This window comes from Clytia hemisphaerica, unplaced genomic scaffold (genome assembly GCF_902728285.1).
Source record: "Clytia hemisphaerica strain Z4C2 unplaced genomic scaffold, Clytia hemisphaerica genome assembly, whole genome shotgun sequence".
Classification (NCBI taxonomy): Eukaryota; Metazoa; Cnidaria; class Hydrozoa; order Leptothecata; family Clytiidae; genus Clytia; species Clytia hemisphaerica.
This window is the reverse complement of record NW_027103684.1, coordinates 131,697-148,294: the sequence shown is the minus strand read 5'-3', so window position 1 is coordinate 148,294 and position 16,598 is coordinate 131,697. Positions and strand designations below refer to the sequence as shown.

The 16,598-nt window shown below is 37.0% G+C and overlaps 1 protein-coding gene across 1 annotated transcript in view; it reads left to right on the top strand.

Annotated features, from left to right (window-relative positions):
* LOC136803825 (hemicentin-1-like) overlaps positions 1-16,598 on the top strand; it is a 52,926-nt gene extending 36,328 nt beyond the window's left edge. The window contains exons 23-42 of the mRNA XM_067060551.1: positions 36-97; positions 406-552; positions 1,429-1,770; positions 2,229-2,343; positions 3,474-3,694; positions 4,272-4,426; positions 5,076-5,241; positions 5,891-6,037; positions 7,029-7,223; positions 7,730-8,059; positions 8,468-8,616; positions 9,055-9,432; positions 9,764-9,884; positions 10,544-10,639; positions 11,067-11,231; positions 11,590-11,814; positions 12,323-12,537; positions 12,824-12,974; positions 15,167-15,508; positions 16,343-16,598. Coding sequence (XP_066916652.1) covers positions 36-97; positions 406-552; positions 1,429-1,770; positions 2,229-2,343; positions 3,474-3,694; positions 4,272-4,426; positions 5,076-5,241; positions 5,891-6,037; positions 7,029-7,223; positions 7,730-8,059; positions 8,468-8,616; positions 9,055-9,432; positions 9,764-9,884; positions 10,544-10,639; positions 11,067-11,231; positions 11,590-11,814; positions 12,323-12,537; positions 12,824-12,974; positions 15,167-15,294 — 3,508 coding nt within the window. The 3' untranslated portion in view covers positions 15,295-15,508; positions 16,343-16,598. The remainder of the gene's footprint in view (positions 1-35; positions 98-405; positions 553-1,428; positions 1,771-2,228; positions 2,344-3,473; positions 3,695-4,271; positions 4,427-5,075; positions 5,242-5,890; positions 6,038-7,028; positions 7,224-7,729; positions 8,060-8,467; positions 8,617-9,054; positions 9,433-9,763; positions 9,885-10,543; positions 10,640-11,066; positions 11,232-11,589; positions 11,815-12,322; positions 12,538-12,823; positions 12,975-15,166; positions 15,509-16,342) is intronic.

Below are 16,598 nucleotides of genomic sequence, written 5' to 3'. Positions count from 1 at the left end.
TCTTTTTCTCCATGCAACTATTCTTTTTTTCATAGATGTCCAGCCATTGGTATCCCAAGACCCACCATTACCTTCTACAAAGATGGCCAGTTGCTAGGTAGGTACTTTGTTCCCATAACAACCAACCCTGTATTTCAATAATGGAAAATTATCACACCACATCGCCTATCGGGAAAAGAAATTGGGAGAACTGACGAAAATGGATGGGGACGACAACGAAAATTATTATTACACTTCACATGGGCTATTTTACAAAAGAATTACTCTTTAGTTTAAGGCTTTATGTTCTGTAGAACATTTGATTCGTTGACTATAAATAACCCTAAAATATTTACAAAATATTAGATTAGATTTTAACGTTTTTTATAACAATGCATACATAATTTTATACTTTTTATTCCCTAGGAATCTCCCAAAACATTATGATTGACAACTTGGGATCTCTACTTCTCTCACCTGCATCCAAGACTCTTTCTTCCGATGGTGTTTACACTTGTCGCGCGGAAAATAACGGTGGATCGCATGAATTGAACACAACACTCAAGCTGTACGGTAAGAACATTTGTCAACATTGGGCTTTTCCAGAAAAAAACCGTGCACCCCCTGTTGAGGAGTCCATTTCTATTCCAAGGGGGTATGGTTTGAAATGCAGTGGAATTCCATATCAGTAGACAAAAACCCGTCAAAAGTAAGTGGAATTCCATGGGGGTAATGCTTGAAAATCTGTAAAAATTCGGAATTCCAGAGGGTTATGATCCTAAAATTGCCTGGACTTTCATAAAAGGTTGGAGCTCCTCAACAGAGGGTGTACGGTTTTTTTCTGGAGATGCCCATTTTTAATTTGAAGATAATGCTTTGTTTATCTCGTTATGAGCTGATTCTGCTAAAGAAAATGACCGGTTTGTATTTTAAAGACATTGTTATTGTATGTTCCACAGTGTGTCCCGAAAAAAACGGACACATTAAAATCCTGAAACTTTGTTCCAAATTTTATGACTTCTATACCAAATATCTCAATAACAAAAAAACCTATTCAATCATTTTGGGAATTAAATATCTATTGATTACATAGCCCCCGGCGTGCTAATCGAATTGAGGGGTCAAAAAAATATGTCGCCCACCATGGTTGGGCGACAAAGAAAATTTTTGACTTTTCACCCTTATTTCACCCCTTACCTCTAAACGGTATATAAAATATTTAAATTTATATAAATTACTTTGCATAATATTGGGGGGGCATGCCCCCCCTGGCCGATGGATTAATTAGAGAATTGTATTCTTATTTCAATTATTCTTGGCCCATTTGAAGATGCTACTTTATGTAAGAATTTGCCCGTTTTTTTTTTGGGACACAATGTACACTTAAATAATTGTAACATCATTCTATCACCGTCAGATCATCAATATACTTCTATTTCTTCCTTGTAGAGCCTGCCAAACCTGAATTCCTACGTCCGGTCACCAAGCCACGATTCCGGTATGACCGTCAAAAGAAAGAAGGCATTCTCTACATGACCGTTGGTCAAAACACCCGGGCATACCCGGACACTATCCTGGTCATCAGTTGCCCGGTAGCAGGATTCCCTTTTCCGGTCGTCATTTGGGAGAAAGACGGAAAAGCGGTGACTTCTGGTGATATTGCAGTATTGAAAGACAATGCAACGACACTCGCGTATCGATTGTCTAGCCTGGATGATTATGGTGTTTTTGTATGTGTAGCGGCTAACAGCGCTGGAACTGTACGCAAAGAATCCATCGTCAATATTGCAGGTATGTGGATACTTTACTGAAAAGTACTGCTTTACTTTTTTTGATACAAAGTAAAATATTTCATAACATAAGAACAACTTAAGAACAATCTGAGACTCGTTAAGATTCTGATTTTAGGCCTTAAGTATAGAAACTACAATTTCAATAAAATTAAGGAATATAGTCGATGAGGCTGAGCCAAGTTTTACTCGTTCTTATAAAGAAGGGTAAAGTGTAATATGTTTAATTTAGGACCTTTTATGCTTATGATCATTTATGGGGAGATTTTAAGTCATTTTTACGCTGAAAATACATAGTTTGGTCATAGTTATAGAAGTTCGAGTTATGAATATTCCACGGTATCTATTTCGTAAAGGAAAATCTGAGTTGAAGGGACTTGTTCTCGTCATTAGGAGACATTTGAGTTATCGAGGTTCGAGTTACGGTGACTCTACTTCTGTATCTTTTTTTTCTTTCAGAGCCATTAGCAGCGCGCATTTTGACTACCAAACCGAATGTCGTTACAGCGTGGAACTTGGAAGCAAACATAACCATTGGCCAAAATGCAAATATCATGGCAGATTCAACTCTTAGGTTTGTTTTTGATGCTCGGGAACTGTCTGTTCGCCTACTCATCAATGTTCTAGTACTCAAGCGTTCGGTATTTTGTTAAAAATTTCGATTCCTCTATAATGGCTTCCCATCGGCTAGACGTGAAACCACTGATCTTTAACTACCTTATTGGTATATATTTTCGCGTGTTGCAAATTTTCGCGGGTACTTAATTTCGCGAGTTTTTTGGTCAATTTTCGCGAAATTTAATACTGTTTAAATTTTTCAAAATTACAAAATCGCGAAATTAAATACACGTCTTTGTCATTCAAAAAAACTGAAGATGCTCTAAGAGAGAGCGAAATATTTTAAACCAGTATGTTTTTATTCTGAGTTTTACTTCGTCCGCAATGCTGAATTGAAATTAAATACACGCGAAAAATGTTTTCTTAGTATTTTGTTAGTATTTTTACATCAAAAACGTTTTGTTTCAAGCAAAATTAGTCTTATTCTTGCTTTATATTCCCACTTTCTGAAAATACCTAGTTTAGTGAATCGCGAAATTTAATACACGCGAAAATTTTCCAGAAGTCGGCAATCGCGAAATTTAATACACGCGAAACACGCTTTTTCGAAAAAATTTCGCGATTCGCGAAAATTTGTAACACGCGAAAATATATACCAATAAGGTACTCGAAGCGTGTCCAGTTTTTTAGAGCTGACTAGTCCGCCATTTTGTTTTCAACTCTGGTCGTCAACAGCGCGATTCGAATGTTTTGAAAATCTAAAGGTAAAATAGAAAACAACATCGCGGACCTCTATAGATTGAAGTTATAAGAAACTCTTTTCGCTAAAGGATGAGCAGAAGCCTAAAAACAACATGGCAGACTACTGGACCGCAAAACTGGACACACTTTTATTAGAAATCTATAGGCAGTTAGCCTATGTAGTGTGTAAAAGGATATGATACCTGTGGTTAAAAAAGGTTCAAAACTTTGGACCAACAGAAAGTCGTTTTCGAAGCACAGTGGTCCTGATTATCCATGATCCCGTTCGTCCGTGAATGGCCTAGATACATAAGGTTCGACATATTTCATTTCTATAATAATTGATTCGTTTTCAATATTGAGACAAGAACGTGTGCTCTAAAGCTTAACAACTATTTATGTTAGGATATTATGCCCAACACTGGGTGAACCGAAAGCGAAGGTCACGTGGTCACGTAAAGGAAGCCAACCAGGTGATCTGGAAACGAATCCATTGGTGTCTTTCGGTGCCGGCGGTTTGGAGATGACCATTCGGAACATTCCGAGCAGTCTAGCTGGTGTTTATAAATGCACCGCGGATAACGCGTTTGGTGCGGACGTGAAGAAAAGTATTGTCAAAGTTGCAGGTGAGAATTTGTCCTGATTAATGAAAATTCATTTTACTAATTTTCTTTTTCGTTATTATTACGTCGTCTATGCAATTTGTTTTAGGAAGTGTATCCGTCTCGAACGTCTCGAATACTATAAAGATGCCCAGTTCAGTCACAAAGAGCTATACATATAACTTCTAGCACTTTGCCAAAATTCAGAATCTTGGGACGTTTGGCTGTCAAAATCTTTCGAGAGTTTTTACCAGTGTTATAATTTGGCACCGATTTATGGTTGCAAAAATACCAAGACATTTTGTCCAGTGTGGTTAGTGTGCTCGAGTATCATGAGAAATGTTGATACATTGGAATCTCCTCAATTTTACAAAACTTTGCAGAAAAATAATATGCACCAACAGGTAGGGTTAGGTAATGTGTAAAGGAGGCACAAAAGCCCAATCTCCAAATATGTCTGTGAAAACTAACTTTTTACAGTAATTGGCCTTAATTTTGGAGATTTAATCCCAGATTGGTTCTTTCCCATGAAGCTTGGACCCTTCTAAGGGTTCTAACAACGAAAAAGGCTTATATATACATTTTCGTTACTTTGATCTAGATTCTTTCGCTCCTGAAATCATGGCGAACAACAGGACTGTGGTCAGTAGAAGAGGAACTCAACGACTCACTGTCACTGTTGGTGGTCAACTGTTCGTTCACAGACATACAAAAGTCGTCATTGATTGCCCTGTCAAAGGTTATCCTCCACCTAAGGTACGGGTTTTTTCATTCACAGACATACAAAAGTCGTCATTGATTGCCCTGTTAAAGGCTATCCTCCACCTAAGGTACGAGTTTTTTCGTTCACAGACATACAAAAGTCGTCATTGATTGCCTTGTTAAAGGTTACCCTCCACCTAAGGTACTGGATTGTTCGTCCACAGACAAACAAAAGTTTCATTTTTACCATTGATCGGACGTCCAACTCGGAATTCTAAAAATCGAATGTCTTTTAAATTCGAACAACTTGACTTGTACAGTCAAAATTTCGTATAAAATTATTATAAACGACTTTTCAACTTGAACCTCTACTGTTCAAATCCCATATTAATTGGAACAGTTTTGTTAGAGACTTTGGCAAATATTTTGCTATTGTATGTCTGCAAATCGAACTCTCAATAAGTAGAACCATACTTTACTCCACCTCGGTTTTCGGGAACTGGTTTCTTGACGTGAACTCAACTATGTAAGCTGACTGGCAAAAACCCCTAATAATAATAATTATTTGAAAATTACGTAAACTTCAAAATCTCTACTCGAGTATGTAGTTGTCTCCATTTTGTCACCCCTTATTGTCTGACTTGTGGAGACTCGACGTTTGTCCATAATATAAGAAATTGTATATTTCATCTCAACCAACCAGGTGAAATGGTTCAAGGACGAAGAACCTCTTATAAAGAACGTCGACTACGACGCACGAACGCACCGTTTACGCATTAAGAAGGTCCGGTTACGTAACAAAGGCGTCTTCCGATGTCAAGCCGAGAACTTCTTGAATACCGTATCCGCTGAAAGTAAAATTTCTGTTGGTAAGACAATATTTTCATTTTTTTATCAATGATTTCATACTCCCCCGAGGAATTTAGTTCTTTTTGGCCATTTTTTTAAAACGTTGAAAAGTTGAAAAGTCTAAAGTTCGAAAATTATGGTAGGGGAAATTATGGAAGAAAGAATTCATCCATATTAATCTGTATTTGCAGCGGCCTCACTTTAAATGATCAGTAAGATATGTTCCTAAAAATTAACAGTCTGTACTTTTTAAAACCATTTTATTCGAAAAGAACCTAGTCTAGTAAGCTAGACGACTAATTCAGACATAGTAGAAATAAAGCACAAAGTAATCGAGGGAGCAATTTTATACAAACTAAATCCCGTAACAATAATCGTACTATCATATAACGCCTATACTACTGTATTAAACGCATTATAAACGACTCCAGTCCAAAAAGAACCGTACTTACAATCCCTTAACATTAAAACGAGCTAAGATGACAAAAAGTGGCTGTACTGCAGCACTTATCCAAATATTTGCGATTTTGGAAATACATCTTTGGACCAAAAATCTTGAATTTATATTTTTCAGATCTATCTTGGATCAAAATATACAGCTCTCCAAAGTAGGCTAAAAATGACAAAAACGGGTCTATTAACGTTTGAATGTCTTCTTTCCTGCTTTAGGCTATTCACCGTACATTTACCGCCCGAAAGCCGGTCTTTCGCCCATCATTTCATCGGCCGCCCACTCGGAGGTGAAAATACCGATCGGAGTCAAAGAGATCTACATTCGGTTAGGAAGCACTGCTACATTCCATTGCAATATCGACTGTAAGTTGTCATGCCTTTTTAAGAATTTATACGTTTCATTTCTTATCTTTTTGTTGTCTAATCTACCCACACTCTTGTATCAGAATAGTGGTACCCAATTCCTTTCACATGGCATGGGTTCATCCGGACGAAGACGTGTTCACTTGCCAAGTGAATCGTAGCAGAGACACGATGGGTATCGAACTCGGGCCTCCAGGCGGGATTCAAGGATGATAACCACTATACCACTACGCCTACGCCTGCGACCTCTCACTTTTACATGCATCTTTTCTGTCCCTCCTTTTTCGCAATGGGAAGACTCTTACCAAGTTTATGTATCAGTGTTTTTTTGCGACGGATACGGTTAATTTCTAACCTGTAGATCATGATTGACGGCGACGGTAGATTAGCACTTTTACTGGATTTTGCGGGTCAAAACTGCGTGCTATTCCAAGTCGTTTCATTCACTCTACCGTCCACAAGCAATTACATAACGTTCGTTTTTGTCTTCTTTCACAACCGTCCTGTATACCGGGAAGAAATGGCCTTGGTCTCCTCTTAAAGACAGGGTGGCCAGCGATACTGGAAATACTTGAATATACTGGAAAAAAGAATTGATACTTGATTATACTTGAAATTTTGATAAAAGTGATATTTTTCAAGTATATACTGGAAATGAAAATCTCTAGTACTGGAATATACTTGATTTTATCATTCATGATGCCGCTGAGGTCAAATCCTGGATTGGTGTCCAGCGCGGATAGCTCACCACCCTTTTTCTTTATATTGTTTGTGAAATTTTAGTCGAGTATGTACTTAAATATACTTATTTTTCTTAGTCCAAGATACTTGAAAATTTTGAAAATATACTTGAAAAATGGAAAAAATGTGTAAAAATGTACTTGATTATACTGGAAATTGGATTCCCGAAATCGCTGGCCACCCTGAAGAACATCACATTCTGTTTTCCACAGCTTTCCCAACAGCTAACATCACATTCTCTTTTCCACAGCTTTCCCAACAGCTAACATCATATGGAAACTCAACAAAGAACCAATCAACATTGTTGAAACGGAGAGATACGAATCTCTCATTCCTTCCGTTCTTTCGGTCAAAAAAGTGTCAGCGGAAGATCAAGGTGTTTATCGGTGTGAAGTACGCAATATTTATGGATGGTATTGGAGAGAATCGAAACTCGCAGCTATGGGTAAGGCATTTCTTAATCAATACGCCTCAGGGGGGGGACAAGTGGTACCTAATCGATATTACTGATATATCGAATGAAACTTTGTAAATCACACAACACATAGTAGTACATTGATGTATGCTAGATATACGTTTTTTTATTAGAACATTCAAATTTTTTAAAGCCTTAATATTTTGAAGCCTAAAGTCATCATAACCAGTTCCCATTTTCACTATTTCGTGAGTATTTTTAAACGATTGAGTGTTTTAGGGTCTGCAAAACCTTAAAATGTTACCTTCATGGTTGTTCTTAATAAAATACAATGTCATGCAGCATATCATTTCACAATATGATGAATACTAGGATTTTAGAAAATAATATGATTTTCATTTTTTTATTATTACGTTCTTTTTTTCATAACAATGGGATTTGCACAAAGAGCTGACAATATTTCTTCATGAAGTGTCTTACGAATGATTAGTTTTTCATTAATATCGATCGGAATATTTCCAATACTTTCTTTGTAGAACCACCAAGCATTTCCTACGACCGCACCAATATTTCCATCACCGACGCTGCAACCGTACGAAAGCGTGTCCGTATCACAATCGGCGGTTCGCTTATCGTGATGAAAGGAATGAACATCATTATCAGGTGTCCGGCGATAGGTATACCCGAACCCAAAATCACGTGGAATAAAGTAAACCGGACGACACCGTTAGATTCACGTATTTACGTCACACACGATAACGATTTGATGATTACGAGCGGCCGCGTGTCCGATAGCGGTGTATGGCAGTGTCGTGCCAAGAACAAAGTTGGAGAAGCGCTTGGCCAGTCAGTCATCGCTGTAGCAGGTAAACAGTGGACTTCCAGTCATTGAGTTCGAAACCCCGAACCGGCTAGAGGGGGCTAGAGAGGAATCAAAACCAAGAAAAAGTGAAGCCTTAAAGTTTGCCCCGCATTTAGAAGTTATGTTTGAAAAACAGGCGGGTCACGTGTTTTGGATGGGAAATAAGTGGCTTCATTTCCCATCCAGCAGTTTCGGATCTAAAAAAATCAATGCTTCCAGTAGTGACGTGGTACGGTAAAATAAACACTACACCGACTGAAAATTTAGTAAGGTTGCGAGTTTCCGCCAAACACGTCTTGTGTATTTTCACTAGCCTATAACATCTTGCGTTTCGTTTCCGCTATTATATTATATTAGTTAACCTCTGCCACATTCGTAGTGTTCATGAACTTTTATTTTCATTTTTTTACAGACAAACCGACTGCTGTCGTATATCCAGATTTCCGAAACGATAAAGACGGGCGAACGTCATTAGTTTCAATTGCACGTCAAAATTTGGTCATTCCAACGGGAAAACTCATTCGATTGAAATGTCACGTGACAGGCAGTCCAGAACCAAAGGTATCCATATTTGAAAAATCATTTGTTGGTCATTGCTGACCCATAAATTCTGTCATCAGCGGACCTTAAGGATAAGTAAAATTGTTTGAGAGGATTTTAGCCACTACCCCGAAACGATTCCCCGATTGAAGTATGAGCAGTGTTTTTACTTTTTACTTTTTTCATAACTTTCTAAGCATTTGTCGTATAATAAAAAAGTCTGCTATCGTTGGAAAGATATTTTTTAAATGCGCATATTTTTCCAGTTTTTCAAAATTCGTTCAAGAAAGTGAAAAAAATGAACTTCACTTTCTTAAATGCGCAGCCCATCTTTCCGATGTCGACATTAGAGGAAAAAAAGACAAATGTTGAATTCTGAATAATTTCGACTTCTTCATCGAGTCATCGTAAACGTTTTACTTTATAGCATCATTAGATATGTTTCCATTCGGTTTCTAGGTAACGTGGCTGAAAGGACACGATATAATCCGGGAATCGGATCGCCATAAAGTAGTTGGAAAACAACTCGAAATCAAGGGTGCTAAAGTCGAAGACGTTGGGGCGTACTTATGTATGGCGGAAAACGTAATGGGCGCTACGACCGCATTTACAGAAATCACTATCGGAATACCGCCCAGGATCGATCGGACAACCCGGCGCAACTCAACAGTGGTGGATGGGCGTAAACATGTGTCGTTCAATATCGGTACATCTCGAACTATCCCGGTCGGTGCGACTGTCCGTATTTATTGCAATTCAACGGGACTTCCGAAGCCAAGCATTTCATGGATATCAGAGAAAGGTGGTGGAAGAAAGAAAACAAGAACTAGAATTCAGGTAAGATTTTATAGTTCATTAGATTTAACAGCCTATAATAAATATCTAACAATTTGAACAATCCGAATGTTATGGAGCCCTATGGACAAAAATGACGTAGATATTTGATTTAAAATGGATAAATCGTAATATTCGCATCGACTCAATTAATTAACATCAGAGATTCATTGTCATACATATAGGGCTACAGCCCTTTATTTAGTAAGCAATTATTCTTGAAAATATCATTTCCCCTGAAGAAGTGAAATACTAGAAAATCTCTTTTAAATTAATCTTTTAAACATGGATTTTGAATCCCCCTACTACAAACTTATTTCACATATTCATTTAGAGCGACCTTCCAGACATTATCACCATCCGAGATTTCTCAAAACGAGATGAAGGAACATACGAATGTCAAGTGAGAAATTATATCGGTAATGATCGTGCTCGATCCACGCTCGCATTGCTTGGTAAGTGACGTACATCAATGACATCGCTGGCGACAAAAAGCCAAACATAACACCTGATGGATACTTTCAACCTCGTCTCCGTGTATCCCAGGCTTTCTTCACGTTACTGATAGACGCAAAAGAATTTTCTGATGTAGGGGCTGTCAGTAAGCATAAAAAAGCTGATAATACACAGGGAACGAGGTTGGGATAATTTTATCTCTCGTATACAGATGGTAACCATCAGAAATAAAGGGTTCTCCCTACTTAAACTGGCAAATCCTTTTTCCATCCCTTTTTACAGCAAGATTTCCTTTTCCGGGGGTTCTTAACACCTTAGTGTCCAAAGGCTAACTCGTCGCGATGACGACCAGGGTACGTGTAGCCTTTGTTTGATCTACAGGCATGGTTACCTCGGCTTTGATTCTAAAACAAAGTAATCAAGGTGAATCTAAGGTGACAAATAGCTAAAACTTAACTTCTGATATGTATTTCATTTCTCATGTAGAAAGTTTCAAAGTATAGAGATGGGTGTTGTTATACGCAAATTGTTGAATGGGTGAATATGAATGAATACGAAACTTTCGTTAATACAACTGTCTCTTTATGGGATTTTAGTTTTTTGTTTTTTTTTTAATGAAAAGCATATAGTGGCTACCATTTATATTACAATTTTTCAGACGCTGCCAGCATCACAAAATACATTGCATTGAAGAGATGGCAAAACGAACGTTTGTTCATGTTTAGTGATACGAACAAAGGTCACGTCATTGAGGGTAAGAAAATTTCATGCTTTTTGCTAATCTAAGATTTTGGCCTAAAATTTCATGCTTTTTGCTAATCCTCCAACAGAAAAGTTTCTTATAAACATGGGATATATTTATATAGGGGTCTGGTCATTCTCACCAGAAAGCAAATACACATATCCATATGCTTTTTATAAGAACATCCGGATTTTTCGAATCATACGGATGTTCTTAGCTTTTTGAGATTTTGGCCTAAAATTTTCTTAAGATGTTCGTATTTTCACCATTTTGTGTGACTTTGCAAATGGTTTGTTTTAAGATATTCTTAACATGTTTTTATGATTTTGGCCATTTAAGCCTGTTTTCATATTTTTTGGAGAGATCTAAGAATTGAAGAACTTTTCCAGGCAGAGGAAATGAAATTTTCTACTTTTTATATACTTTTTCTTCTTTACAGGTGAGGCTGTTCGATTGGTTTGTGCTGGTATCGGCTACCCGACGCCGTCTGTCAGTTTTTATCGGGCGCCACAGAGCCTGACTGACTATGAAGACTTCGTAGAACAACTTGCTCCTTTCAATCGAGAAGTGTTGAGGAAAGAATTTGAACTCATACAAAAGAATGGTATGTGAATTGTTTATTGATCGAAAATCAACATATACATATACTCAGACGGTGTGTCCGGGAAAAAATCCAACATAATGTACATATGTCATGATGAACCCTCTCTTATATTTATCATATATGCATGGCCCATATGAATGCTCAGACTTATAGATTTCCTAAGCACGATTAAGTTATACAGTAATTGAGCATAGAAGCATATACCACATAGCAAAATAACCCTTTCATAAGCATGTAATAAACATGGGTTTGGACGCTTGGAAAGCCTTGGAAAACCATAGGGGCAGGCACTTGCTTATAAAAAAACATGTAGTTTAAGTTAATAATAATAATAATCGACTTAAATTTCTTTTATAAGCTACTGAAGGTGTTATTCCGGTCGGCGACAATTTCCGACAAATGCGACGTCTTCTCAAAATACGCGTCCACGGACAGCAACAACGACTTGTGACGGTGGGTCAACTTTTCGCTTCAAAGATCGAAGTTCAAAGTAGCGGTTTGTACACGTGTCGAAGCAAAAACAAAGCTGGATCAGCATCGAAAAGCATGCATCTTTATGTGCACCCAAAACAAGAGCGCAGATGTAATTCTTTTAATAATTCTTTTATTGATTCCCTTATTTGTTTTTCTGAAATTCAGTGAACATCTCTAACAGGTCAATTGCGGAGATAGAATACACCTTTTTGACCGTAGCCGCCAAATGCCGCGCGGAAATTTGTTTGTCCGTTTTACCACCTTAAAACCGTCCCAGCCTTTTTTTCTCACCTATAGACAATAGAAAAAGGTGTAAAAAGGATTAGATCGAGTTTAGGGAGATGATAATAATAATAAAGTGGAACGCGCCTGACCGCACGACTACAGTCGAAAAGATGTATAGACTCGCCGTATTTCTCTTGTTAAAGATCTTCGATCATTCCGGGCGTTATCAAACGTATTTCCCTCACTCCCCAGCTGTGAATCTGTTACGAAGATTCAAACGACTGTCAAGAATATTCTGAAAAATTATGATAAACGCTAAAACGCTAAAATTAGTATGTTTAGACTGTAACTCAATTTCAATCAATATTTTGATTTTCACTTTCTCACTTTAGTCGGTGGAGTTTGGGTGGCGCTCAATTACGGAGAATGCAAAGGGCCGTGTGCACGTGCTAATTACGCCACACAAGGGCGTAACGTGTATTGTATGTCGCCCGGTGGTCACGTGATTAGTAATATAAAATGCAATCCTGAGAAAAAACCTCCGTTGACAAAAGAATGCTCATCGAAAGAATGCATCACTGAATGGGCAATTGAACCGTGGTCCGAGGTCAGTTAATTTCATTTCTAGTGTTGGTTTTACCAAAAGTGCCAAACAACGTTGCTGGCTTTTTTTTACTCTATTTTGGTATGGTAGAGTTTCGCGGTTGTGTTACATATTCGACTATTCGAAATTTGAAACATAAATCTTGTTGCGACCAATGTTTTTCTAGTCCTTTAAGTGTTTGTTTATTTAGGATAAACTTTGCTTTCCAGGGATGCGTTATGAGTCTAAGATAATCGTAGTCTTGTCCAAATAAATGTAAAGTCAAAAATTCACTTTCCACTTCTTTAAGTGTTCGAGGACGTGCGGACACAATGGGAAACAGTACCGATCACCACGATGTATATACAGTAAGACAGGCAAGACAGTGTCTTCACAGAATTGTCCACATGAAACGAAACCTGAATCGAGAAGAGAATGCAATAACTTCCCATGCAATGAAAGTATGTTAACGTTTATATTTCAAAGTCCTTACTTTTGGTCCCAGAGAGATTTCCATAAACCCCAAAAGAACTCTGGAAATTTCTGAAAAAAGGTCGCAAATTCAATAAATTTTGAAAAATTACACGCATCTACTCTTACTCTTGTCTCCCGAATAGACGTCCCCCCGCTAATTGCTAAGAGAGAAAAAATCCGTCCCCCCCCGCTCTTTTAAAAGACCCCCCCCCCCGCTAATCAAATTCGAATAATTCAATATTTCATTACAGTGTAGATGGACCTTAAACTCGTTAAAATTGTCTTTTTTGTTAGTATTGGTTCTTATTTTACGTGTTTATTTGTTAAAGTTTCTTTTTTGTTGTTGAAATTGATATCAGTTAAAAAAAATTCTGTCTACAAATTACCCCCTTCTTATTCCATCCCCCCCGGATATTAGTATTTGGAAAATTTTCCTACCCCCCTGCTTATTCGGACCCCCCCCCCCCCCGTCTATTCGGGAGACAAGAGTAGGTTCCAAATAAAGGGGGTTGGAAATAAAAGAAAGCGTGTACCTTAAGAGGGACCAATTATGTCAAGGACAATCTTTCTCTGAGAGAGGTTTCAACAATAGGGTCTATTTTTCCAACTATTTTACACCCACGTCAAGGGGTTAATAAAACCTCGCCTCGGGCTTACTCCCATTTACCGGCCTTTGCTTACTCATCAATTTTAATTTACAAGCTTTTTGGACCTACCCCGGTGGGGTGGAGGTCCTATAAATTAACCCGTGTTCGTTAGTTAGTTAGTTCGTTCGTTCGTTCGTTAGTTACCAACTTTTCTCGAGATTGGCTCATTCAATTTTTCTGATTTTTTGCACAAAGGTGCATTACTATAAACCCTCGAATGTGACGGAGCCCGATTTTCGAAAAAAAAAATTTTCCGGCCGGTAGAACCGGAAATGTCCCGAAAAAAGCGGTTTTTTGAGATTTTCTCGAGATTTTATCATTAGTTTTTTGCGATTTTTTGCACATAGATGCACATTAGTACTGCCGAAAAGGTGTCGAAAACCGTTTGCCGAAAAAAATTTTTTTCCGGTCTGTAGAACCGGAAATGTGCCGGAAATCGTCGTTTTTTCACATTTCCGTCACATTTTTTCAACTTATTTAATTGTTTCTTTACAGAAAATGTTCTTTTATGATGATGCCAAAACTTAGCATCGTTTGATTTCCAAAAAAATCATCCTTTAAATCCGGAACTCCTTAAAAATCGCCGGAACAGCCGAAAACCGGCGTAAAACGGTTTTCCTTCATTTTTACAACTTATACTCGACAGATTTTCATGATTTTTTGCACGATGATGTAAAATGGCAATGCCCAAAATGTGACAGAGCCCAATTTTCGAAAAAGAAATTTTTCCGGCCGCTAGAACCGGAAATGTCCCGAAAAAAGCGGTTTTTTGAGATTTTCTCGAGATTTTATCATTAGTTTTTTGCGATTTTTTGCACATAGATGCACATTAGTACTGCCGAAAAGGTGTCGAAAACCGTTTGCCGAAAAAAATTTTTTTCCGGTCTGTAGAACCGGAAATGTGCCGGAAATCGTCGTTTTTTTCACATTTCCGTCACATTTTTCAAGTTATTTAATTGTTTCTTTACAGAAAAATGTTCTTTATGATGATGCCCAAAACTTAGCATTGTTTGATTTCCAAAAAAATCATCCTTTGAATCCGGAACTCCTTAAAAATCGCCGGAATAGGCGAAAACCGGCGTAAAACGGTTTCCTTAATTTTTTCAACTTATACTCGACAAATTTTCATGATTTTTCGCACAATGATGTAAAATGGCAATGCCCAAAATGTGACGGAGCCGAGTCTGATTCCTTTAAAACGGAATTTTCCGGGCGGAAATATAATCAATCTGTGATGAAATAATGAAAACTGAAAACTAAATGTTTTTTTTACTTCAGTTTTAATTTTCTCTGAATGATTGATTAAAGTGTCGATATTATTTTTCTTTCACCGTTAAACATCGATGCGTTTCTTAATTGCTTTCTCCGTTCCAATAGATATATAAATCGAAATTTAAAATTATACATTACTTCCATTAAATTCTAATTATTCGTTTTATAAATAGGTAGGTCCATTAAAGTATTACTTGTTTACATTGGATTGACACGGATGTGGAGCAATATTTTACGAAAACCTTTTTTTTTATTTTCAGTTCAATGCGTGGATAAGTATCAATACTGTAAATTGGTTTCTGGGATGGGTTTTTGCGAAGTAGAGATGTACAAATCACATTGTTGTCAAAGTTGTGTTCGTGACAGAGGGAGATGGGGTAAACATTAATCAAACATTGCCATGGTGATATACTTTTCAGAATTAAAATACATTGTTTTTGGGGAAAATGATTTTCGACATGTAATCCAGCTGGCATATGGACGTTACATGGACGTTGTGAACATTAAATGGACGTTGAAACAACGTCGTGTGTCAGCTGAGGATTGGAATCTTTTTGCCAAAACAGCGAATACTGTTGAAGAATAGACGATATCGGCTTAACGTGAAAACTCAGATTTGATCCCCGAATATTGCCCACAATGCTTTGTGCGGAAAAAATTTCACCGTGAACTTTTTTCCGCGCAAAGCATTGTGGGCAATATTCGGGGATCAAATCTGAGTTTTCACGTTAAGCCGAAATCGTCTATTGTCAATTCATTAAACCTTTTTAAAGTCTATTCACGATAAGTGTGCACTCTTTTTTCATTTACCTATAACTTTTGAAGGAATTCTTCAATCTTTATAAATTTGGTATCATTGGAAAGATATTAGCGAGTGGAACAATTTGAAATAAAAAAATCTTTAAAAAATTCTAAAAATGAAGATGAAAATGAAGAAGAAAAAAAAAAAGATCTTCTAGAAAAGTGCTATAACTTTCATTTTCACTGGAGAGATTCTTTGATCTTAGGAGATCATCACTGTGAAGAAATTTCATTAAAATATTTATTAAATATAAAGTTATGATACAAAGTTAATAAGTGATTGACCCCAAAAAACAGCAAAAAACTGCAGAAAACATCGTTTTTAGACGTCAATCAGCTTATAACTTTGTTTAATATCTTTTGACTGAATGATTATTTTTGAGAATTTTTTTCACAGTGTTCGATGCTCAAGGATTCACCTCAGTGAAAATGATAGTTATAGCACTTTTCTACAAGATCTTCATTTTTTTCTTCTTCATTTTCATCTTCATTTTTAAAGTTTCTTTAAAGATTTTTTTAGTTCAAATTGTTCCACTCACTAATATCTTTCCAATGATACCAAATTTATAAAGATTGAAGAATTCCTTCAAAAGTTATAGGTAAAAGAAAAAAGAGTGCACACTTATCATGAATAGACTTTAGATCTGTCTTTGGCGTTTAGGAGTGAGTTAATGTGTTCTCATTTCCCCGAAAAGCAGACCCTTAAAAGAACGCTGACAATATACAGACTGTTACCTGTGCAATTTGAAAAACTTTGACGAAAAGCATTCAGGTTTACCAAAGAAATATTTATTTTGTTTTTATAGAAAATTAGAGATATAAATATGAATGATAAATCAATTATTTTTTGTGAGAATAATTTTTTGAAAATATGCAATTTTTATAACTAAA